General features: G+C 53.0%; 2 protein-coding genes across 2 annotated transcripts; one reads left to right on the top strand and one right to left on the bottom strand.

The window, feature by feature from the left end:
* Positions 1 to 3,629: 3,629 nt before the first annotated feature.
* On the top strand, positions 3,630 to 6,224 carry LOC133210167 (sperm-associated antigen 4 protein-like; the record flags this gene model as incomplete). The annotated part of the gene is made up of 4 exons (XM_061349312.1): positions 3,630 to 3,726; positions 4,307 to 4,410; positions 4,963 to 5,130; positions 5,492 to 6,224. Coding segments are annotated over 4 exons (624 nt in total), but the record flags the coding sequence as incomplete, so codon positions are not given.
* A 5,630-nt stretch (positions 6,225 to 11,854) lies between these two features.
* Positions 11,855 to 12,543, bottom strand: LOC133210166 (olfactory receptor 14C36-like). Its single transcript, XM_061349311.1, has one exon. It carries the CDS (start codon positions 12,526 to 12,528, stop codon positions 11,887 to 11,889), a length of 642 nt encoding a protein of 213 aa, XP_061205295.1. The 5' UTR covers positions 12,529 to 12,543; the 3' UTR covers positions 11,855 to 11,886.
* Positions 12,544 to 24,614: the final 12,071 nt, after the last annotated feature.

Genomic DNA, 24,614 nt, shown 5'->3' with positions numbered 1-24,614 from the left:
GCCCTCCTAGAGAGGCGATAGGTCTGACCATCCAGTGAAGAAGCTGTGCTCTGGATATCAGGAGCTATACTGCGGGGAAACTTGGGAACAAACAGAAGTGTGGAAGGCAGAAAGCTGCATCGCCTGGGGCTTCTCCCTTTCCCCTTGCTTGGGAAAGGGAGGAGCCAACTCAAGGGGTTTCATGCTCACCACTATGATTTCATCCTGCAGGGGAGCTGATGTCTTGCAGCCAAGACCTGTTCCCAGCCTTGAGCCCCTCCACGGGGCACTGGGGACTCACCTGAGCATCTCCTGGGGTGCACAGCAGGATGGTGAAGAGCAGGGCCACGCTGAGCACTGGGACCTTCACGTTCCTCTGTGCTGTGGGCAGTCCTGGATGAGGCTGGAGAAGGTGAGGGGCAGATTTATCCCTCCCAGGACTCCTCCTTGCCCTCCCCAAGAGCACGCAGGGCAAAGGCAGACTTGGCAGAGACACCAGCCCCGGCAGCAAGCCCGGCCTAGGCACAGTCACCCCTGCCTCAGCCATGGCCTCAGCCACCTTTGCTGGCATCAGTCCAGCTTCCTCCACGGGGTAGCTGGACATGCAAGTGCCCTGGCATCTGCGGGTGGTGAAGGGGAACAAAGGACCCCTGACAGACAGAGGTCCTATGGTGTCTGCCCACTGCTCCAACACAAAAGCAATCTCCACCAGCCCCCCAAAGCCAGATCGCCCTATCTCCCAGTGCCCCTCACCTCCCAGCACTACCATCTCCCAGCACCACCTGCCTCTCAGGACTCCCTTTCCCTCCAGGACTCCCTTCCCCCCAGGACTCCCCCAGGGATGATGCTAGCCTCAGACCAGGGGTCTCTAAGCAGAACTGTCCCTGCCCCCTCTGCACCCCTTGGCTAAACAATGGGCTGAGAATGACCCCTCTTCCTGGGGCATGAAGGATCCCGGGATTAGGGAACACTGGGAGGTGGGAGGACAGCTGCAGTGCACTGGCAGGTGGGGATACTGCCGGGTGACTGGGATCTTCAGGCACGGGAGGCGATGGGGAGCACTGGTGAATGCTGGGCACTGGGAGATGAGGGTTCGGCTTGAATGAGTGATAGGGTGGTCACAACGCCCAGCTCCAGCCCAACCCATTTCCCAAGCAATGCTGGCCCCAGTCAGGTCCAGTCCACAGCTGTGGCCTCCCCAGCGCAGAGAACGGAGCAGAATATCCCCTGCCCTGGCCACCAGTCTGCCACTACCTGGAGCCACCATACCCACCCAGATCACTGGAGTCCCACTCTGCAGAGCTGCCTCCAGATAGCGGGTCCCAAGGACTCTATCCCCAACAAGGCTCTGGCGCCAGCCACGTCCCTGGATGGCACTCGGCCACTGCTCACCCAAGGCCCTTGTCCCCAAGGGGTGTCCCTTCAATGCCCTCATCCTTGGCCAGGCTGGCTCTGTCTCCGAGCAGGATGTGGCCATCCGGAGGGACACCCAGAAGCAGATGCTTGACCTCAGGCAGCCACCTGGAGCTAACTGCAGGGACAACAGAGTTCCCATGGCAACAGGAGAGATATTTGTTCTTGTCATCCCTCCTCTCTGTATGTGTGGCTGATAAGCTGTATTTGCCTAGGCCCAGGAAGTGCTGGGGTGGTCACAGTGCCCAGCTCCAGCTCACCCCATTTCCCATGCACTGCAGGCCCTAGTCTGGTCCAGTCCCCATGTTGCCCCAGGGGAGCCCAGAGGGAGCCTTGCTCAGCCCCATTGTGACATCAGAGCCGCCATTCTTGACTCAGAGTCATGGGCACCCATACAGCGTTGTGGGGCAGGGAAAGAGCCCACAGCTGCACTGACTCTTGCCCCGGGCAGGGACACTCCTGTGGAAGGGCAGCGTGGAGCTGCTGCTGGAGCTGGTTTTGCCTGAGGAGCCCAGACTGCTGAGGCTTAGGAGGAAGAGCTGAGCAGGGAGGCTGCCTTTGCGCAGAGATGCCAAGGAGAAGGGCACCGCAGAAAAGGGAGAAATTGAGCTTAAATATCTCCTTAGAGAGCACGAGTGATCGACGGTCAGCAGGAGGGGCGGCAGAGCAGAGCCACTGCCAGGAGAGTAGGTAGGAAGCTGGCGGCTCGTGCATGGGGCATCAGGTTAGGACGGTAGCTGGGACACGGCCTAATAGAGCCAGCAGATCATGGATCAGCATGGGGAAGCTGACAGATGCTTCTGCACAAGAGCCCTGTGCATTGCCCATCTCCCTTCTGGTGGGCCTTGGCTGAAAGCATGGCTTGCTCTCCCAGCAAGCACTGTGAGCAATCAGCATCTTTTTTTTTTCCTGCCACAGGAGCCTTTTCACAGAGGTGGAACAGGGGGAATGCTTTTCTGAGTCCACTCCCAGCTCACCCGCTCGAGGGCCACCAAAGCTTCATGACAAGGCCAGAGCACTTGCAAGTAAGCTCAGCACTGGTTCTTGCTGCCAAGTCCTTGGGGTGAACTCAGAGCTGCACTGTGCCAGAAGTCTGGCAAAGTGTCACAAGTGGCTGGAGAAATGCAGGCTGCCCTGCTCTTCACCCCAGAGAGGTGGTGCCTAGGGCTCGGTGCTTGCCTCCCTGCAGGGAGCCAAAACACTCTTGGCTGAGCATCCTGCAGAAGAGACCTCAAGACACAGGCCTAACTTTTGTCTGCTTTCTTTGCTCAGGGACGGTCTTCAGCCTCATTTGCCATCTGGCAGGTACCCCTCCATCCCTGTGGAGATACCTGCTGATCGTGTGCATCTTCCCTGTGTATGTACTACCTGTTTCTGCTGTTGGGCTTTTGGGGAGGCAGAAGCCTCATGCTGCAGAGGTCAGGGTGCAGGGAGGGAGGGGCTGAGAACTGGGCTGTGCTGCCGGCTGTGCTTCGAGCAGTGGGGACTGCTGCTGCTGCTGCCGCCAACTTCTTCCTCCACTGCAGGCTGCATCTTTGCTGGTAAAGCAAAGATGGGGAAAGGAATATGTACGTACTACATGTTTCTGTGCTGGACACGGGGAGAAAGGAGATGTCTGAGGGCCAGTGCAAGCAAAGGGGAGATCAAGGGGTGTTCCTCAGCCAGCTTCCCACTCTCACGAGCACTGCTCGTGTTGTGGCCATTCTCAGGGAGGGCCAAGAGTAAAGCCCCTGGGCAGTACCCAGCCCGACCAGAGCCGTGATCTAGCCCTTCCGGGTAACTGCCCCATTTACATACTGGGCATGACGTGCTGTGGTATGGAATACCTCTTTGGCTAGTTTGGGTCCGGTGTCCTGTCTCTGCTTCCTCCTGCCTTCCCCTCCTCCCTGGCAAAGCATGAGACTCACAAAGTTCTTAGTCAGAGTAAACATTGCTGAGCACCAACTAAAAACATAGGTGTTATCAGCGCTGTTCCTAGGCTGAAAGTCAAAGCCACAGCGCTGCACCAGCTACTAGGAAGGAGAAAAATTACTGCTATAGCCGAACCCAGGACAACCTTGTGCTACCTGCACCCATTTTTCTAACAGCCACAGCTCCTGTACCTCCCTCTGGCCATTGCCTGTCTTTCAGCCTGGGGAGGAAGGGAAGCATTCACAAAGCAGAAAGCCCCTGTGTGTCTGCTCCTTGCAGAGGGAATGGGCTGCTCTCTGACAACATCTGCTTTCCTTTTCCTGCAGGATTTTGCACATCTTTTGGACAGAACGAGCCCAAAAGCTGCAGGTTCTCCTGGACAAGATGGATCAGCTGGAGGGGGAGATAAGCAGTTTGAAGAAGGTAACCCTGCATTTTGGAGAAGAAGGCTTGGCTGGGCAGAAGCCCGGAGGAAGCACTACCCATTCTCCTTGCCATGCACTTGTCAGTAGCACTCCCCAAAGGAGGATGTCCTCCAGGTGCTGCTCTGCAAAGCAGGGGAGCTGAAAGCCGCGGAGCTTCATGAGGTCCCAGAGCAAGTCTGTGGCAATGGCTCTCTTGGATTCCCTCCTGGTCCCGCCTCTGCGCAGGTGCCTCTGGCACTGCCCCACACACTTTCCAGGGCTGATGGAGGGGCTCCCTCATCAATGCATTTGGAAAGAGAATGGGTGGGTCATCCTTTATTGCCCACACAGCAAGCCCTCAGCTTTGGTCTGCTGTCATTCACCAGCACCCTCAGACCTTCTACTTGCGGTGCTGAGAGGAGCAGACACCAGGCATATGGGTGCTGTCGTCCTGCGCAGCTAGGCACCCCTACCAGCATGGAGATGAGGAGAGGACTGACAAAACATGGAGCTGTCCAGCAGCATCAGGAAGAGGGTCTGAGCACAGGGTCCTCCTAGTCTGTGGCCTCTTGCAGTCACCTGCTCTCCCTTCCTTACAGGTGCCAACATCGACATGCAGAGAACTTCGGAGACCTATGACAATTGGGGCGGCAGGGTTATACGGCTCTTCCGCTCTCCCAACCCTCCTGATACGATTTTGCAGGTATTGTAGCAGAAATCACCAGTGCATGTTTCCTTCCTGCGAAGCTGGAGACTGACCTTGGGGATTGTCCTCTCAGTCCAGTGGTAATGCTCAAGGCCACAGTGCTGATCTGTTGCCTGAAACCAAAGCTTGAACTCAGGGCTGGGCTTGATAGAAAGCAGTAGCTCCCCTCGGGAGGGGAACAGAGCTCAACTGCTGCATCTTGCCCACAGTCCTGAGTCACAGCTGGGTGAACAACTTTCTCCCTGGTGACCTCATTTTCATACTCAGCCCTAACAGTTCCTTTGCGGGGTGGGAGGCAGGGGGTCTGCAGAGCCTCTGGGCAGAGAGGTGTATCTGTAAGGCCCTGACTAGGTTGGCTTAGTAACAGGTATTCTCCTCCTTCCATAATACTGAGAGGCTGCCACTTTTGTCCATTTCCTCACACATGCCTCATTTTCAAGCCGGAATAGACCCCACAGACACACCAGCACCCGTGCTTCAAGTTACATGAGCAGCTGAGTTGAACTGAACATGGGCTCACGTTTCATTGCTCTCCCATTCTGATTGCAGCCGGACATTTCCCCAGGAAACTGCTGGCCTTTACAAGGGGACCGGGGCCAGGTGGTCATCCTGTTGCCAGCACGAGTCCATCTGACTGCTGTCAGTGTGCATCACAACTACAAAGAGGTCGTTTCGTCTGGCACCGTCACCAGTGCCCCCCGAGACATCGCTGTCTTTGTAAGTCTCTGCTGGGTGCTTCTGGCTGGCATGTGGCCCTGGGGGAAAGCTGTGACTGGAACTTGCTTGCTTTGTGCATCCTTGGACGTTCGTGCCCTGCTTTCTCCTAAGCCCTGCAGTGCGCCTGCAGGATACTTCAGGGGCTCTAGAGGTTCCATCCCTCTCAAGACTCATTCTGGTGAGAGCACCTCAGGGCTCTTGAGTAAAACACAAGGTGGACACAGTGCTTAACTCCTGCTAGAGCCCCAGGATGCAGTGTGCATATCAGCATGCAGTATGTGCTGATCCAGCACACACAAACATCCTCTTTGTTGGGACAAGTCTGAGCTTCTCTCCTTCCTCCTTGTGCTTTTCCCTTGAGGGAGTGAATGCAGACACAGAAGAGGAAACTCTCCTTGGGACGTTCGAGTACAGCGTGACAAAACAGGCCATTCAAACCTTCCCTCTGAAGGTACGGTCCATGCACGAGGGCAAGATGCCCAGGAGAAAACCAGGAGTGCCTGCAAGTCTGTGGCAGGAAGAGCGTGAATGCTCTCTCCCCTGGCACAGGGGCCCAGACCACTGCCGAGGAGGCCTGGTGGAGTTGGGAGGACTGAGTAGCATGCGGTGGGGGTAGCAGCAAGAGATTTGCAAGGGCAGGGTTGTTCCTGTGGGATCTTAAGTCCTGAGAGACCCCTGGCTGCAGCTGTTGCCTTCAGCAGAGCCAGCTGCACACATGGCCTCTCCACCAGAGCAACATCTTTGTGCCAGGAGAAATAGGGATACCTGGTGGGGAAAGCTGCCGGGCAGCATTGTCACTCCACCCTGTGGCCTGCTGACAGGCTGGACAGTGTCCTTTCCTCCCAGCACAACAAGTCCCTTTTCTCCTGGTGCCCTCACACCTGCCAGGAGGAAGGCAGGCAGAGAGCATAGCGGGAGCTTAATGGGCTTTCACACCAACTCTCTCACGCATAGGAGGACCTCCCCAGCCTCTCTGTCAGCACAGAGCAAGCTGCAGAGGGAAAGGGGCAAAGGGAAGGGAGTCGCAGTCCCTGCCAGGACCGGCTGCAGAGGCTGCCTTCTTCCTTCCCATGCCTCCAGTCTCTGCAGGAGCCCCGGTACCAGCAGTGAGCCTCAGATGTCTACCCACTTTTGGAAGCTTGTTCCAGCAGGAACAGGGTGGGCAGGGGGAGAAACATCAATTGCACTGTCACACGTAACGCCTCCGTTTTCTTGTCGCTCTCTTCACAGAACACACACATAGCCTTTTCACGCGTCAAACTTACTGTGGAGAGCAACTGGGGAAACACAGCCTACACCTGCATTTATCGAGTGCAGGTTCATGGAAAGATGGCAAAACCAGAAAACCTCAACTGAAACCACAGCAGAAAAGGAACACAAATAAAAAAGAGGGGCGAATGGTTTGTCAGATCAGAGTGGTGTAGATCTGTCTCCAAAGGAGGGCAGGTCCACTGGGGGTTGGGTAGGAGCCCCCCCGACATGGCTACAGGGCAGCCTGCAGGCAGCGGATGTGGGTCACCAACAATCCTTGGGACAGCTCCTTGGGGTTTCCAGGGGCTTGTGAGCTCCCCCTTTTAATTTCGCAGAAGTGGGGCCGGAGAAGCATCAGATTCCCCACTGCACCATCAAAGGGGTGTGTGTGATGGCTGCCTTCTCCTGGGGGTGGTTTCAGGGCTGTGCAGCCAGCTGTGCAGCCAGGGGTACCCAGGGTTGCCCTTCCAAGCACGGTCCCTGCACCCCAGGACCCCAGTGTGTTGGAGGAGGCTGGGTGACGTCATCTCCCTGCTGAAAGAGCCAGCACAGGGCGGCTGAGACCAAAGCTGATGGACAGGTGAGATCTTTCGAAAAGCTCTTTGATCTCTCGTGTGAATTTCATCTGACACAGCACCCCCGTACCCGCTCCCGCCATGTTCCTCTTTCCTTACTGCTGGAGGGCAGGACTGGCTCTGCCAGAGCCCCCAGCAGAGCCCCCTCCTTTCAGTGACACCCTCAGCCTGCACCAACCAGAGCTCATGGAAGGGACCTGCCAAAAGTCTTCCTGAAACCAGAGGAGAGGCAGTTTCAGGGTGTTCTGTGAAGCAAATGTCCAGTGCCAGCTCCATCACCCACTTCCTCCTCCTGCCATTTGCGGACACGTCGGAGCTGCAGCTCTTGCATGACTGACTCTTCCTGGGCATCTACCTGACTGTGCTCCTGGGCAATGAACTCATCATCACCACCACAGCCTGCAACCAGTGCCTCCACACCCCCTGTGCTTCCTCCTCGACCGACCCCTGCTGGACCTGTGCTCCATGTCCACCACTGTCACTAAACCCATTGCCAATTCCCTCTGGAACACCAGGGCCACCTTCTTCCTGGGACCTGCTGCCCAGGTCTTTTTCTTTCCCTCCTCAAACACAGACGAGTTTTATTTCCTCACCATCACGCCCTGCAGCCCCTATGTGTCCATCTGCCAACCCCTGTGTGACGGGACCCTCCTGGGCAGCACAGCTTGTGTCCACAATGGCAGCAGCTGCCTGGGCCAGAGGGTTTCCCAGTTCTCGGCTGCACACTGTGGGACTTTGTCACTTCCCTCTGCTAAGGCAATACCCAAAGGGAAAAAGCTGGGGGGAGCAGGGTGGGTTCCTGTCCCCTCTCTGCCTGTTCTGGGACAGTTCTGCCACTGTCCAGAAGCTCTGGGAGAGCTTGGGAGCCCTTCTGGGAGGCCGTGTATGAGGAGATCGCTTACAGCTCAGCATGGAGGAAGCAGGCAAGGTTCAGTTGCCCATGTTCAGTGGGTCCCCTCCATGGGGCACATCTGCCAGGCTGTGCTTACTCCCCCCTTACTCCCCCACCCATGGCTGACCCCCTGTGCTGCGATCTGCAGGGAGAGCAGCAAGGTCCTGCACCCAAGAGAGGAGCTTCATCTCACCAGTTCTTGCTGTCCAAGCCAGGGACAGCCCCTCTCTGTGTGCTCCTGCATGCTGCGTGACACCTCAGGGTTGAGGGAAGGTCCTGTCCCAGGGCAGCTTGGGAGACCCTTTGAGACAGGGCTTGTCCCAGGGGAGCAGGGTGAGTCCTGTGCCCTCCTCCCACTCAGCCTTTTCTCTGTGGGTCCCCCCAGCAGCGAGCACAAGCTTGGTCACCAGAGCACATCCCGTAACATCTCCAGGTCCCTGACTTCTAAGATTCTACGATTCTTTCAGACTGCAATTCGTGATTCTCTCTCCTTAACTGTTGGTGTTCTGGCGGACTTGTCTGTGGTATTTAACCCATGGCAAGGGTCATGCAGAGCATCTGCGTTTCTGGCTACACCCTTCAGAGAAGCCCTGTGTGCACTGCAAAGGGGAGTGTTGAGATGGGCTGTGTCCTTGGGGAAAGCCCTGTTCCTGCGGGACACACAGCCCTGGGAGACAGCCTGTAGGGAAGGGCTGTGCGGCCTTCACAGGGCAGTGTTTAGCTCCAGTCAAGTGACATGAGGCTCTCAGAGCTCTGTGCCTTGCTCACGCTGCTCCTCTCCCTTCATCCTCACCTTGCTGGCTTCTGGCTGAGGCACAGACATGGAACGAAGACAGCCAGTCATCCTCAGCCATGCACACCCCCTCGCACTGCAGCTGAAGACAAGAGACCAGTTCTTGGGGAGTGTTTTTTATTAGACTCATATTGGAAGTAGTAGAGGTGCCATGTAGAGGGAATGTCGGAGGCCAAAAGAGGGAGCAGGTATTCCAACACTGAACACAAGAGGTTGTACAAAATGTCAGTGTTCAAATGTCTCCTTCATCATCTAGAAAAGAAGAGGCTACTTTATAGTAAAACGTGGCTCACTCTTGCTCTGTGGGAAGGCATATTGACCCTTGCAGGAATACGAATGACTTGCCAGGGTATAAAAAAAAAAAAAAATAAATCCAGCTATTTCTAGAACCGCTCACTCTAATTTTATTTATAGTGGAAATTCCCAAATTACTCACTTCCAGGGTAACTGCAAGACATACCTCCTCTCTGGATTTCAAAGAGAAGTCCAGTAAGGACAAGGCCTGCTGCATGCAGTATGTTTTGGAATAGGGTTTTGGTTTTCCTCTACTTTTTCTTATGGAAGCTGCTGCTCTTTAGCAACAGCCCTGCTGAATTCCTCACCCTAGGGGCTGGTGGTGAAAACACAAACCTAACTGGAGATCCTCCAGCTCTCTGGTTCTACTACAGTGCTCAGAAAGAACCAAAAGACATGGTCTACAGCAGCAAGAATAAGAAAAAACTGATAACTTAATCCCTCTGGGTAGCCTAAGTAAGTGTATAGCAGCATCCTTTAACAGCCTGGTACAAGACCTCTCACTGGGGAAGATAACAGCTCTCTACGCGCTAGCTGTTGGCTCAGCAGAGGAATTCCAGTAAAGCACGTTTTGTCAGTCTGGGGGCATCAGTATGATGTAGCTTTTATTTTCTTCACGCTCAAAAGTCCAGTCTGTGAACCTGTGCCACAGGCTGCATGCAGCTTCATAGCTAGAAGACATGTACTTTCCATTTGGAACATCTGGATTTCTCCTTTAGAATTAAAAAACAAGTCATCTCATTTGCTGGAGAAAGCGTTGTGTGTGGCTATTTTCTGAAAGACTGCAAAGCAGCTCTAAGCAAAACACCAGTTGTCTGTTACAGGAGTTAACCCCGCAAGCCGTGTGCACTCCAAAGGGTCCAAAGGAAGGCTATCTGCTTTATCCTAGCCCAGTTTCAGCATAAAGTAGTAATGCAATATTTAATGAAAATGGTAACTGCAGTTACCTGAGCAAAACTGGCTTTTTGAGACACCAGCTCCCTCTGCCTTACAGGATTCAAGCTCCTTGCTTAGCTTATCTCATGGGAAGTATCCTAAAGTTCAGTGTACAAGTACAGGACTTGAGTGAGGATTTAGTTTGTGTTCTAAGTCTGTGGTGAGATAACAGGATTTAGTGGCCCTGCTAAACATGAGGGAATAATTTCACACCATCCTTCTACTTATCAGTTAGAGGCAGTGCCTCCCAAACATCTGCTAGTTTTGGATACTCCTTGTCTGCCCGTCCTGTTTTGCTTGCAATAAATTTTGCAGGAAGGTCACAGCATTCTAAATCTTTGCCAGCTATAAGAAGAATTGCAGATATGGCTGGTTTCAGCTAGTTGTGTGATTACTGGGGCACCCAACTGTGCCAAAGGTGAAAAGTCCAATGAGCTTCCTAACGGTTCCACCGACACAGCAGTGCGCTCTCACTTTGGACATAAAACTGCACGTGCGTTCTGCTTTCCTGGTGAGCACTTCCAGCTGTCCTGGGGCACGGCCCACAGAGCGCAGACTTCCAGCCTCCGCTCAAACAGCCAAGATGCCAGGACAGTAAGCTGTTGCTAGCCATCGCGCACACACAATGTGAGCTCCACAGCAGTGCCACCAGCACGGTAATCCGCCCTTGTTTTGGCACTTGAAACTGCATGTGCATTCTACTTTGGTGCGCACTTTTGGCTGCCCTGGAGCATGGCTTACACCTTCTCTAAAGAAAAGAACCCACCCCCAAAAAAAGAAAAAGATACGGCGTACAAACAGCCCCCATCCCCAGCCCACGGTATTGTGGTGTTCCATGCCACAGCACATCATGCCCACTACCTAAAGTCGGGGGAGCTATCCAGAAGGCCCAGAAGGAGGAACGGGTGTGTGGATGAACTTCCCAAGAAAGTTGCTGCTCCAGTCTTTGGTGAGCAGCTTCCCAGCTGGAGTGGAAGAGATGATTTTACTCCAACTCCTGTGATAAGGAATACTAATCCCTTTCTACAAGATATAAGATGTTATGATCAACATTAGAGGGGCCCTGCCTCCAGCCACGTAGAGGAGTGGGACAATCAGGTTTGCTGAACTGTGTGGATCAGATGACCTGGCACATCAGTCCCACAGAAGTATAAGGCTTTAGTAAATACCAGTGCACAGTGCACCCTGATGCCAGCAAACTATTAAGGGGTGGAACCCATTTGTATTGCTGGAGTGACAGGAGGGCAGATACTGAAGTAGCAGGAGATGAAAACTGACATGTCTTAGAGGACAACATCACAAGTGGAAAAAGGAAAACAAATGTAAAGGAGTGTCGTGGTTTAACCCCAGCCAGACAACTTGTTCACCCACTCCCCCCCACTTCTTGCCCTCTCCCTACTCCTGGAGGGACGGAGAGGAGAATCAGAAAGAATGCAACTCCCACGGGTTGAGATAAGAACAGTTTAGTAACTAATGTATAACACAAATCACTACTGCTACCACCAATAATAATAATGATAAAGGAAATAACAAGGGAAAAGAATACAACACCTCATCACCAGGCGACCGATAACTCGCTTCCCCCAGCCCAGCCAAGCACCAACCCATACCTCCTCCAACCCTGCAGTCCCCTTTGCCCTTCTGGGTAACTCCCAGTTACCTCCTGGACATGACGTGCTGCGGTATGGAATACCTCTTTGGTCAGTTTGGGTCAGGTGTCCTGTCTCTGCTTCCTCCCGGCTTCCCTCCTCCCTGGCAGAGCATGAGGCCCACAGAGTCCTTGGCCAAACCAAAACGTCATTGTTTTTCAGCTCTGTTCCCAGCCCAAAAGTCAAAACACAGCACTGCACCAGCTACCAAGAAAGAGAAAAATGACTGCTACTGCTAAACCCAGGACAAGGAGGAAAGACAGACGTGGCCTGTCATGACCTTGGAGCCCTTTGCAGAGGAAAGCAGGCAGTGTACGGCTGCTGAAAACATCCAGTCATCAGCATCCTCAGAACATCCTTGGGCTTCTAGTTCCTCAGGCTGTGGATGAGGGGGTTCACTGCTGGAGGCACCACGGAGTACAGCACTGACACCACCAGATCTAGGGATGGGGAGGAGTTGGAGGGGTGCTTCAGGTAGGCAAATGTGCCGTTTCTGACAAAGAGGGAGACCCTGGCCAGCTGAGGGAGGCACATGGAAAAGGCTTTGTGGCATCCCTGCTCAGAGGGGAATCTCAGCATAGCCCTGAAGATCTGCACATAGTACCCCACAGCAAAAACAAAACACCCACGTGCTATAGAGGTACCAACCACAAGAAGGCCGGCTTTTCTGAGATACGAGTCTGAGCAGGAGAGCTTGAGGATCTGGGAGAATTCACAGAAGAACTGCTCCACAGCACTGCCATGGCAGAAAGGTAAAGAAAAGGTATTAGCTCTTTGCAGCCCAGCATAGAGAAACCCACTGCCCCATGCAGCTGCTGCTATGTGGACACAAGCTCTGCTGCCCTGAAGGGTCCTGTAGTGCAGGGATTTGCAGATGGCCACGTAGTGGTCATAGGACATGACACTGAGAAGAGAAAATTCTGCTGAAATAAAAAAGACAAACAGAAAGACCTGTGCAGCACATCCCAGGTAGAAGATGGCCCTGGTGTTCTGGAGGGAATTGGCCATGGATTTAGGGACAATGGTAGAGGTGGAGCTCGGGTCCCTTCCAATCCCTAACATACTCTAACATACTATACTGTGATACTGTGGAAGAGAGCAGGCCAGAATGACAGAGAAAGAAGGAAGAGAGAGCAGGGCAGCACTGGAGGACAAAACCAACTGCTGGGCATCAGGACAAGAGAGGGGAAAGAAAAATTCCAGATCAAGAGTGAAAGAAGGCACAGCCAGCTGGACAGAGAGGCTTAGCAAGAAAGGATGGAACAGGGAATGGGATAGAGAGAAAGACAGAAAAAAGGGAAAGAAGGACATGAGAGGAAAAAAAGGGTAGGCATCTGCACAGAGATGGAGAAAGAAGCAGCACGGAAAGAGGAAGAGAGGCAAACAGAGGGAGAGGGAGCAGGGCAGAGAAGGAAGGACTACGGGATTGACAGAGATCACCAAAAGACGTGGTGGGTAGAGGAAAGGTGAGTAGGTAAAAAAGAAATAGGGGCAGGGAGAGCTTGCTAGCAACACCAAGCTGTGTGGTTCGGTCGATACGCTCGAGGGAAGGAATGCCATCCAGAGGGACCTTGACACGCCTGAGAGCTGGCCAATGCCAGCCTCATCAAGTTCAACCAAGCCAAATGCAAGCTCCTATACCTGGGGCGGAGCAATCCCAAGCACAGCTACAGGTTGGGCAGAGAAGAGATTCAGAGCAGCCCTGCGGGGAAGGACCAGGCAGTGCTGGTCGATGAGAAAGTGAACATGAGCCGGCTTCAGTGTGCGCTTCCAGCCCAGAAAGCAACCGTATCCTGGGCTGCATCAAAAGGAGTGTGACCAGCAGGTCCACAGAGCTGACCCTGCCCCTCTACTCAGCTCTTCTGAGACCCCCCTTGCAGCACTGTGTGCAGTTCTGGTGTCCTCAACATAAGGACATGGAGCTGTTGGAACAAGTCCAGTGGAGGCCACGAGGATGATCAGGGGCTGGAGCATCTCCCATATGGAGAAACAGTGAGAACATTGGGGCTGTTCAGCTTGGAGAAGAGAAGGCTGCGGGGAGATCTCAGAGCAGCTTCCAGCCTCTGCAGAGAGACTACAAGGATGATATGCTTCATCCCTGGCAGTGTTCAAGGCCAGGTTGGATGAGGCCTTGGGTAATATGGTTTAGAGCGAGGTGTCCCTGCCCATGGCAGGAGGGTTGGAGCCTGATGATCTTAAGGTCCTTTCCAACCCTAACTATTCTGTGATTCTATGGAGAGCAGCTCTTCATCAGGGACTGGAGTGACAGGACAAGGGGTGACGGGTTCAAACTGAAACAGGGGAAGTTTAGCTTAGATATAAGGCAGAAGCTCTTCCCTGTGAGGGTGCTGAGGCGCTGGCACAGGGCACCAAAGGAACTTGTGAATGCTCCATCCCTGGCGGTGTTCAAGGCCAGCCTGGACAGAGCCTTGGGTGACATGGTTTAATGTGAGGTCCTCCTGACCAAGGCAGGGGGGTTTGGACCTGGATGATCTTAAGGTCCTTTCCAACCCTCACTATTCTATGATTTGAAAACCAGAGCAACAAACAAGAATAACAACTGAGAGAAAGAGAAGTGCAGGAGAAACGAGCAGCTCAGAGGGATGCAGCAAGAACGAGAAGTAGCAGAAGCCCTGCAGAGCGATGGAGGAAGGGTCTGGGAGCAGCAGACACAGCCAGGGAGAGGAGAAGCAGGCAGGGAGAAAGACAGGGCCAGTGGGATACAGAATGAGCTGCAACAAGCAGAAGGGGCTGGTAGAGTGGGAGAGAAAGAAGGACTTGAAGAACAGAGGGACGTGGAGGACAGCACAGTAATAGAAGAGAGGTATGGGGAAGCGAAACAAATGACAGCAAGGGAAAAGGGAGCGGGCAGCTTGGAGAGATGAGAGGCAGATACGGCCCCAAGGGCTGGGCACTCACCACAGCTCCCGCTCTCCGTCCTGCCGGGGAAACTCTTCAGCCCAGGCCCTTCTTCCTCTGCCTCTCTGTGCTCTCCCTTTCCCCCTGGGCAGGCCCAGGGCCAGCTGCAGGGCACAGGCCGGGCTGGGGCAGCTCGGGGGGCTCTGGCAGGCGGGGTGCCCGGTGCCTGTGCCCACAGCGGGGCTGTCTCCATCTCCCCAGGGGCTCGCTCGCCTCAGCGCTGGCCCCGGCCCCGGCCCTCCCCTGAGCTGGGCCGCAGCCCCAGCAGAAGCTGCAACACCCAACACCAACATGGCCGCCGGCAGCCCCTGCCCTAGCACTACAGCTCCCAGCATGCCCTGGGGCGCTCCTCCTGCTGCCAGGCCCTGCTGGGCCACCGTCCCCTGGGCATAGGCCCGAGGGAGCAGGGGGAGCGGGTGGGAGGGGCCGCGGGGAGTGAGCACGGGGAGGAGCAGGGCAGGAGCGAGCCGGAGAGGCTGAGGGGCAGCAGCAGTGTGGGTCGGGGGGAGGAGGAGGAGAGGGAGAGAGCAGCGACGGCCTCCAAAGGGCGGGGAGCAGGATGGAGCCCAGAGGGAAGCACGGCCTGGCGAGGAGGGAATGCAGGGGGAGCGGGGGAGGCAGGCTGCAAGACAGAGAGGGAAAGCAAGGCTTGAAAGAAGAGAAGGGAGTGGGAGAGAGACATTTGGAGAAGGGGGAAATAGCAACAGGCTCCACAACACACAGGGGGGAATTAGAAACTAAAGGCAGGGAGTCAGGCAGGGGAAGAGAGGAACAGCGAGGGGCACTGCTGGGTGTGGGAGGACTCTGGCCCAGAGCTGGTGACTGCCGGAGGACTGTGTCCTGAAGTTTGGAGACCCCCACATCCGTGGTCATTGCTGCCTTGGGGAAGAGCCATGGTAAGACACCAGCCACCCGGAAGGACGAGTGTTTCCTCAAGGGTGTGTGGCTTTTTGGTATTGCTTTTGAGGGAGAAACTGTCAAAGAGGCTTCTGTTCTTGTTTAGGGATGTTTTGTAAAGACCTTGACTGACTATTGTGTGACTTGAAACGTTGCTGAAAAACGGTGGAGGTTTGTCTGCCTGTTCTGGATGCTTTGGGTTTGAACATCTGCTGGTGGCAGTGACTTGACACAGTCAGCTACCGTGTCAAGGCACAGCATGTGCTGAGGGCGAGACTCATCCTACACGACAGTGGGTGTGAATTCCTATTTCAGACAGGCTTCTTGATCTTGTCGAATTTTGGGGGCCAAATTCTTCTCAGATCTGATTTGTTCATCCTTGATTTTGCCCCTCTGCGTGGCTGGCAAAGAGCTCGTGGGAGGAGCAGGAGGAGGGTCAGCGGTGCCGTTTCTACATTGGTTGCTTGTGCGGGACTTGCCAGGGTTATCTTCTGCCCGTGGCTTCTTTGCAGGAACCTCTTTTTAAGAGGTGTCTGGTCTGTGAGGGGTAGTGGGCTCAGCGGGAGCCCTTGTGCTGCTCGTTAGTGCCTCAGGGGTTTCCGTGTCACTTTTTGTTTGCTGTGCTGGCGTTAAAAAGCGTATTGTTGCTCCTTGGATTCCTGGCATTAAATGAAGTCTCTGGGATTTCTGCCCAGGAGTGAGGTGTCCAGAAAAGGACTGTCCTTGTACGCTGCTGTCAGCCTTCACTTCAGAGAAGTGTGTGGTGGTGGTGTATTTTAATGGGAATGTAACTCAAAGGCAACTTAAACCGACCACCTTAGTCCTTGTTGCTGATATGCCTGGGGGATGATTCTCCTCAGGTTGTCAACAGCATGTTCTGCTGTGCTTTACCTATTTGAAATACTCTGTCACCAGAAATGTCTTCCGTAGTACCTCCATAGAACAAGAACCTTACGCCCTGACCCTTGGGGCAGCTTCAAGGTGGCAGCTAAATGTCAGTAGCTGCAGTGGTAGCAGTGTGTGTGTGTGTGAGTGTGTGAAGATCACCTGAGCCTCCACATTCATTTAGCGTGTCCCAGCTTGGTGTGGGTAGGGGTGCATGAAGTCAGAATGTTGTAGGTGGTGTAACTGGCCAGGCAGTGTCTCTAAAGCAACAGGAAATGAGCCCTTCTAGAGGCATGCCTACGGATGTCAAGGTGGGGGGCTGTCGCCTTTCCTTCCTTGGCCTGAGCACAGAGAGCTAAGAGGTGTTTTCATCTGGGGGAGGGAAGCCCATCCAAGAGCCATCATCAGCCTCCAGGCTTGTGGTCCTTGGTGTACTTAGGACAGTTTTACTGGGGTGGTGTTAGTCCTTTGGCTCCCAGGTTTTCCCTTTAAGGTTTGCTCTCTGCTTGATTTGCCTTTATAGTGTTTGGTAAACGTTCTCCATTCAAAGCCCTCAGACTCTGTACTGCGTGTTTCTTTCTCTGAAACCCCATCAACAGCTTTGGGAACAGAGGAAATGGGGACCCTTTAGGGTAGAGAAGAACATTTGATATGAGAAACACTTCTGTGCTAAGCATCTTATAAGGATAAAAGGACCTGCTTTAACTTCATTTTGTTGTCCTCCTTCAAGGATTGTTACTTCTACCACAGAAGAAGAGATGACTTTGATTTCCGTGTCTGACTAAAAGAACTAATGTGAACATGCAGAAAACTGATGCGAAGAGCCATGTTTTGTCATTACGGGCTACCATGTCTGACTAAGGGAGCTTCCCCTGTATGTGGTCTAGTAGAAGGTGTCCCTGCCCATGGCAGGGAGCTGGAACTGGATGAGCTTTAAAGTCCCTTCCAACCCAAGCCTTTCATAATTCCACCATTTAATTTCATTCCATTCCTGCATTTAAATTAATTTCATTTTGCTTTCTCCCTTGCTTTCTCCCCTTCCTTCCCCCCTTACCATTTCATATAGTTTCCTTCTTCGATATTGTTTCCTTCATTCTTTTTCTGGAGCTGCTGTAGAGCCTCCTTGCCTCACCCTGGCGGCCCCATAGGTCTTCTTGACAGACAGTCTCGGGTCTGGGTGTCATTCTTGTTGCCGAGAGTTTTCTCTCATTTTTGAGCTGCATCGTCTGCACTGTTCTGTCTAGTGCCAGGGTCTGTGGCTCAGAACTGCTCTGCCCGGAGGCTTAGAGTCAGAGTAGGTGGGAGAGTGAAAGGAGTCTGTGGTGAATGTGTTGGTACGTCTACACTGTTTAGGCAATGGTCGTACAGTCACCTCTGATCAAGCAGTCATGGGAACGCTGTGGGGATGATGGGGGAAAGGGTGGGGGCAAGGGATGAGGTGGGGAGTTGCAGGGAGGGGTTTCAAATGGGGCGTGGGAGAGAGGGCTGTCCAAGACAGTCCCCTTGGGCAGGCAAAGGGAGCGGGTTCCTTTTCGGAGCAAGACCGGTGCGGGCAGGGCAGGGTCGTGCCCGTGTTGTTGTGTACTTTGTGCAGCCAGTCTTCTACTGTACCTTCCTCTGGTCTTGGCATCTCCATAGGTCTTTGTGGTCCACAGGCACCTCAGTAGCCTTCACGAGTCTCCAAGGCATCACCTCACTGGCATAGCGCCTGTTGAGCCCTTCTCACCTTGCGATTATAGCTTAAAGAGTGGATCTGTCTCTGTCGCTTCACTGATGTTTCCAAGCAGCCTCTTTTTCCTGGGGCCACTATAGATCATCAGTGCCACCATGGTGCCGTAGAGCTTTTCTGCCGGCAGCATCTCGCCTATGGAGTCGTTCTCGTGCAGTCTTCTCATGTCTCGCAGTCATGTTGCTTGTGGTGTCTGTGCATAGCATTGGTGTGCGTTTAGGTAATCAGAGCTGCCTTGCTCAGGGTGTCCAGACACTAAAGACATGGATAGCATAGCTTTATGGTGGTGTGGCAACATGTTGATTTGCCCAGATTCTTTTGGCCTAAAGGGTGCATGAAGTTGCTCTCGCCCAAGTCTCTGGGCAAGCAGTGGTAGACCGCTGGCGCTACCATTGTTTTGCTGCAGGGCTGCCCTCTTACAGCCCACAGTCTTCTCCATGCTAGAAAGCTTGACGAGCACTGTATGGGTTCATGAAAAGACGACTGCTATTATGCGAGAAAACATGCTTTGAGAGGCGTAAGCACATGTGATCCTTGAAACCTGTTCTGAGTTATTCGCTTTTGTTGGATGGGGGGGGTGGAATGGTGAGAAGATAGGTTGCAACTGTTGGGTCCGTGCTTGTTTTCAAGGTGTGAACAGCTGGCTGCTGCATCCAAGAGGCTTACAATGCATCGTTCTTCCAATGTCCTGACACCGTGCTTAGAAGAGATTTGATCCTTTCTCTGGCAGAAAGATGAGCAAGGTACGTATACGAGTGCACTGCCACTTTGTCTGCCTGGAAGGAGACATTCCCCAAAGGCAAATGAATCGTTGTTTGGAAGTTGTTAGTGGCTGCAGATGATGCTGTCAAGCAGACATCTGAGAAACGTCAGGGCAACAGCTGGGCCTTGCTCTTTCCCCTGTGGTAAGAGGGAAGCTCCAGTGTGAAGATAAGCACCTGCTGTTTGTGTCAAGAGCTAGTTTGGCCAAGAAGAGTTTTCTGCCACTTCAGTGCCAGAGATGTCAATACCCACTTCTGATGGGCCATGAAGATCTATTTCTCTCTCTCTCCCGCCTCTAGACTATGTTTGGTGACAAAGTTTTCTCTGGCTGTTTCCTAGAGACTCTTAAGATAATTTTTGTGTCTTCTTGGTGTCTCTTTAGGTTGTGCAATATCCGGAATACTTGGACCTTGGCACATACATGTGTCAAGCACTTGGAGAACCACTGCTCTGTTCCTTGTATGCTGTCCTGGTACACAAAGGTTTCAGCCCTCGGCAGGACACTATTACTGCTTCATAAAGGTACAAGTCAACTTTGTTTCCAGCAGTATAAATATCAGTGCCGATGAAGAGAAAGGGTGATGCAGGTGCTCCTGGCAAGCACTGTTCTTAGGGAAAATTCTCAGGGGGTACTTGTTTTGATTTGTGTTTGTGTGTTGTGTCCTTCAGCAGTGTCCTGTCTGTGTTTTTTTCCCTAAACTCTGCAGCTCATCCAAAGATGGTGTCGCCTTTCTTTGCAGGCCGACCTCAGGCATTTGTAGGAGGTGAACGATGACTCTGCGGCTCTTTGTTCTCAAGACAGTTCTCTGCCAACATGCATATTTACTCTTCTGTGTCAGGTACGAGCAAGTGGGAAAGGGTGTTCAGAATACCGTCCCTCTCTTGTTCCTGATCTTGTGGTTGCTGTTCTCCAGCAGTTTTACTTTCTCCCTTAGGTTTGTCTACTTGAGTTCTGTCTGGTTTACAGTTCCCCAGCTTCTTTCTTCTCCATCCTTGCTTGGCACAAAATTCTTGCACTTGTATAAATTGCTAGCTGTCTGCTCTCTGAGACTGGCTACCTGTGGAAAGAGGTGAAAGGGAGGCCCGAGAGAGTATCAGGGGGAGTTACTTCTCTGAAAGGGCCAGAGCTGTCTGGAAGACCATGCTTTATTTCCAGCACCTAGTGCTGGTGCAGTCTTCTGTGTCATATCAAGTGCTGCCATAAAAAGAGAGGATGGGCCTGAAGCCATGAGGAAGCTGCAAGAACAACCCTGAACTAAGATCAGTGTCCTTTCTCCAAGTGCCAGGAGCAGGCCGGAGCAGATGCTGAATGCCAACAGACAAAGAGCGTTTCCGTGGCAGAGCTGGATCAAGGTCAGAATAGTCTGTTTCCTGGAGTCATCGCGGGACTGCAGGATCAAGAAGGTGAAGAAAATATGCAGAGGGTCCAAGGGAAGAGAAACCCCCAGGGCTCTGCAGGGACACCCCCTCCATGTAGGGGCCAGAAGAGAGCTCACCGTGACACTTCCTTCCTAGTAGTGCTCTAGAGGAGTTTGGCAAATGGAAAAATTGGTGGGTCACCCAATGCTTTCCTAATTTAGACTTGACTGGTTTAAAGAATGAGTGATTCTCCCCAACACCTGTGGCACCAATGACTGTTACTGTTTCTTGACTGAAAAGACTGACTCTAGTGTATTGAGCACAGAATAGGAGGCTCCAGTATCGACTAAAAATTCTACCTGTTTGTTTCCCAGCTGTACTGTAACCAGAGGCTCTGTGGGGAGGAAGTCTCCATTCCCCTTCGCGCTGTTTCCGTGTTCATGAGAAGAGTCTGGGAAGAGATTTTGGCCCTAAGGTGATGGCAATTTCTCTTCCAATGACCCTTCTGCTGACAATGTGCACGTTGTCCCGGCCCTACCCTTCCAGTTCCCCTCTTCCTCGGTCCTTGACCCATGCCTCCACCACTTGTGCCATTTCAGGGAGTCTGCACTAAAGTGCTGGTAGTTCAGTTATGGTAAGTCTTCCAAGCAATAGTAGAGGGAGCGCACCATCGTCGAGGAGCTGATGGGTCGAGTTGTCCCCTTGGGCTGGGGGAAGGCAGAAGGGCCAGGCTGTGCTGTAGGAGCTGGCTCGGGTGGTGGCTGCTGGGCTCTGGGGATGCAAAACCTTCCATTCCTCCTGGGATAGGGATTGTGGTAGCCCCGGTGCCAGCTCGGAGTGCGGCTGCAGAGGCCTGAGCAAAACTTTGTGCTTCCAGGTTCATCCACCCCTGCCTCTTTGACGCAGGCAAGATCCAGGACCCAGGGAACTCGCAAGCGGCTAAAGGCACGGATCCATCATTCCCATAACAAGTAACGGCCAGTGCTGCTGGCCCCCCAACCGCGGGGCTCTGGTCCAGAGCAGCCCCGAGGCAGGACCGGGGCGATGGGTTCAGGCCCCTTCTGTGCTGCCAGCAAGAAACCATGCTGGGTGGCAGTGCCTGGGGTGACATGGGGTGAACCAACCTCTTCCTACTGGAAGAGTTCCACCCCCGAGGATGGATGAACGTCTCTGCATCTCTGCAGCCTTTCCTCCCTGGCCTTATTTAGCCGCGTTTCCTAAGGTGCAAACGTTTGCTCCAGCCCTGGCAGTCCCTCTGCTCCCTTCTCTTCCCCTCTCTGCTGGTGCCCCTCCCCATGTTTGGGTGCTCTGGAGCCCGCTGGGGCGTTCAGAGCGGACAGGGGTCCTCCCCAGATCCAAATTGTTTTCCATCTGTGGCCCATCCCCACCCATTTGGGGTTTACCAGCTCCCAGGAGCTGCGGTGCTGTCTCCCCTGGGGCCGTTCAGTGGGAGAGGGGCAGAGGCTGCCAGAGCCAGGGCTCACCTGGGAGCTGACCCCCTGCCCACAGGGTCCCCACCACCCCCAGGAGGGCTTTGCTGCCGGCTCCTTTACTCTCTGAGCCGTGGGAGTGTGTGTGGGGGGGAGTCTAAATTACAGAAACCCCACAGATATTTAAATGCTCTTTAATGGAAGAACACTTTGGTTTTCCATCTGAGCTGTTACAGCAGCTCCTTGCTTCTAAATGGTGATGCACGTGGATGTGACTAAACCTGCCCTGTTTGGTTTTTGTTCTTCCCCAAGGAGGAGGACAGCTCCGATGCCAAGTGGCCTTTTGGACCCTCAACAGCAAAACATCGGCGGCTGTGAAGATCCATCGAAGATTTTATTGTTCTATGTTTGTTTTTCACATGTTCTAATATTCTTGTTCTACTGTTGTTAAACTGCACTTGTTTTGTTGTTTTATTGTTATTTATATTTATTGGGTTTTGTTATCCTTTGTTCTAGCCCTGTTGTTGTAACAATTAAACTAACATCTTTACCATAATTTTACTATCATTTTACTGCTTTTTAACTGTCCATATGTAATTCCCACCCCTCACCGCACCCCATATCCCCTCTTTATGTTCCCACTTCAAATAAACAGTCTGTGTTCACATCTGCCTTCCCTGTGTTTGATTCCTGGGCCAGGGCACAGGGTGCCGCTTTCCAGCCCCCTCTGCTTGTGGGTACTGGCTTCCCCTCTTCAGACACAGCTGTGTTATTATTCTGGTGGCTGTCACATGGGCACACTGGGGTTTGTATTGAGTCGCTGTTTGCCATGGGCAGTCTCCAGCCCAGCCCAGCCCAGGGCCAGGCAGCAGGGAGCCCCTGGGGATGCTCTGGGGGCACCTCTGAGATCAGAGACAGTGAACAGCCAGGGCCAGGTTTGTGCTAACTGCTGCACTCCCAGCCTCTCCTGTGTGCTCAGCTCGGTGCTAACATGACCCATCTCTGAAGGAGAGCCCAGGCACTAAGTACTGGGGAAAAAAGACATCTCCAGGGCCGTGAGAGCCTTCTACCGCCTTCACCTCCTTGTGAGCACTGAGCCTGGGGCAGCTGCTGTTGTACACCAAAGAGGGGGTGCGTGTGTCCTGTGGGCTAGCCCTGTGCCAAACTGGGGGCAGAGCATGGCAAAGGCTCTGCTGTTTCTGAGAGCTCCTGGTTGGGAAAGAGGGAAGCGCTCTGGTCAGCGGAAATAGGAGGAGAAATAGGTTTGAGAAGGTGGGATGCAAACATCCTACCCTACAGCCCCCCCTTCACACACACTTCATCCTTCCTGAGGGTGCTTCAGCACAGGGCCTTCCCTTGGAACCATTTCTGATGGTTTGGGGGCAGCAGAGCCAGTGCATCTCCATGGAGAGCTGGAATCGCACATTCTGCCTAGCTGAAACCAGACATTTTTCCATTTTGGGTTTGTGGAAGGAAATGGGGAGTGAAAGTTTCCCCATAGTGGGGTCAAAGACATCACAATGGGGTCAATGATGTCACATTGGGGGGTCAATGAGGTCACAATGGTGCCAAGGACTTCACAATGCGGTCAATGATGTCACAATGGGGTCAGTGGGGTATCAATGGGGTCAATGATGCCAGAATGATGTCACAATGGGATTAATGATGTCACAGTGGGGTCACAATGAGGTCAATGACATCACAATCGGATCAATGAGGTCACAATGGGGTCAATGATACCATAATGGAGTCAGTGACTTCACAATGGGGTCAATGATGTCACAATGGAGTCAGTGATGCCACAATGAGGTCACAATGGGGTCAATGATGCCACAAAGGGGTCAATGAGATCACAATGGGGTTCATGATGTCAAATGGGGGTCAACGATGTCACAATGGGATCACAATGGGGTCAATGGGATCACAATGGGGTCAATGAGGTCATAATGGGGTCAATGATGTCACAATGGGATCAATGACACCACAATTTCGGCAACGAGGGCGTAATGGGGTCAATGAGGTCACAATGGGGTTCACAAAGTCACAATGGGGTCAAGGATGTCACAATGGGATCAATGATGTCACAATGATGTCACAGTGGGGTCAGCGGGGTCACTATGGTGTCAGTGAGATCACAATGGGGTTCATGATGTCACAATGGGATCAATGATGTCACAATGATGTCACTATGGGGGTCACTGGGGTCACAATAGGGTCAATGATGTCATAATGGTGTCAATGAGGTCACAATGGGGTCAATGATATCAGAATGCGATCAATGATGTTACAACGAAGTCACAATGGGGTCAATGAGGTCACAACGGGGTCAATGAGGTCACAATGGGGTCCATTATGTCAAACGGGGATCAATGATGTCACAATGGGATCACAATGGCATCAATGGGATCACAATAGCATCAATGGAATCACAATGGGGTCACAATGTGGTCAATGAGGTCATAATGGGTTCAATGATGTCACAATGGGATCAGTGACACCACAGTGGCAGCAACGAGGTCATAATGCGGTCAATGACGTCACAATGGGGTTCATGAGGTCACAATGGGGTCAAGGATGTCACAATGGGATCAATGATGTCATGATGTCACAATGGGGTCAACGGGGTCACTATGGTGTCAGTGAGATCACAATGGGGTTCATGATGTCACAATGGGATCAGTGATGTCACAATGATGTCACTATGGGGGTCACTGGGGTCACAATGGGGTCAATGATGTCATAATGGTGTCAATGAGGTCACAATCGGGTCCATGACGTCACAATAGGTATCAGGGATTTCACAATGTGTTCAATGATGTCACAATGATGTTACAATTGGGTAGTGGGGTCACAATGTGGTTAATGTCATCACAATTGGGTCAGTGAGGTCACAATAGGGTCCATGATGTCACAATGGGGTCAATGGGGTCACAATGGGGTCAATGAGGTCACAATAAGGTCCATGATGTCACAGTAAGGTCAATGAAGTCACAATGGGGCCAATGATGTCAGAATGCTGTCTCAATGGGTCAATGAGTTTGCAATGGGGTCAATGGGGTCGCAATGGGGTCAATGGGTTCACAATGGGGTCAATGATGTCACAATGGGGTCAA

Source organism: Neopsephotus bourkii, unplaced genomic scaffold (assembly GCF_033783945.1).
Source record: "Neopsephotus bourkii isolate Nb327-2 ecotype Australia unplaced genomic scaffold, CSIRO-AGI_Nbou_v1 NB_401, whole genome shotgun sequence".
NCBI classification, from domain to species: domain Eukaryota; kingdom Metazoa; phylum Chordata; class Aves; order Psittaciformes; family Psittacidae; genus Neopsephotus; species Neopsephotus bourkii.
Note: the sequence above shows the minus strand (reverse complement) of the source record. Positions and strands in the feature narration are given on the sequence as shown.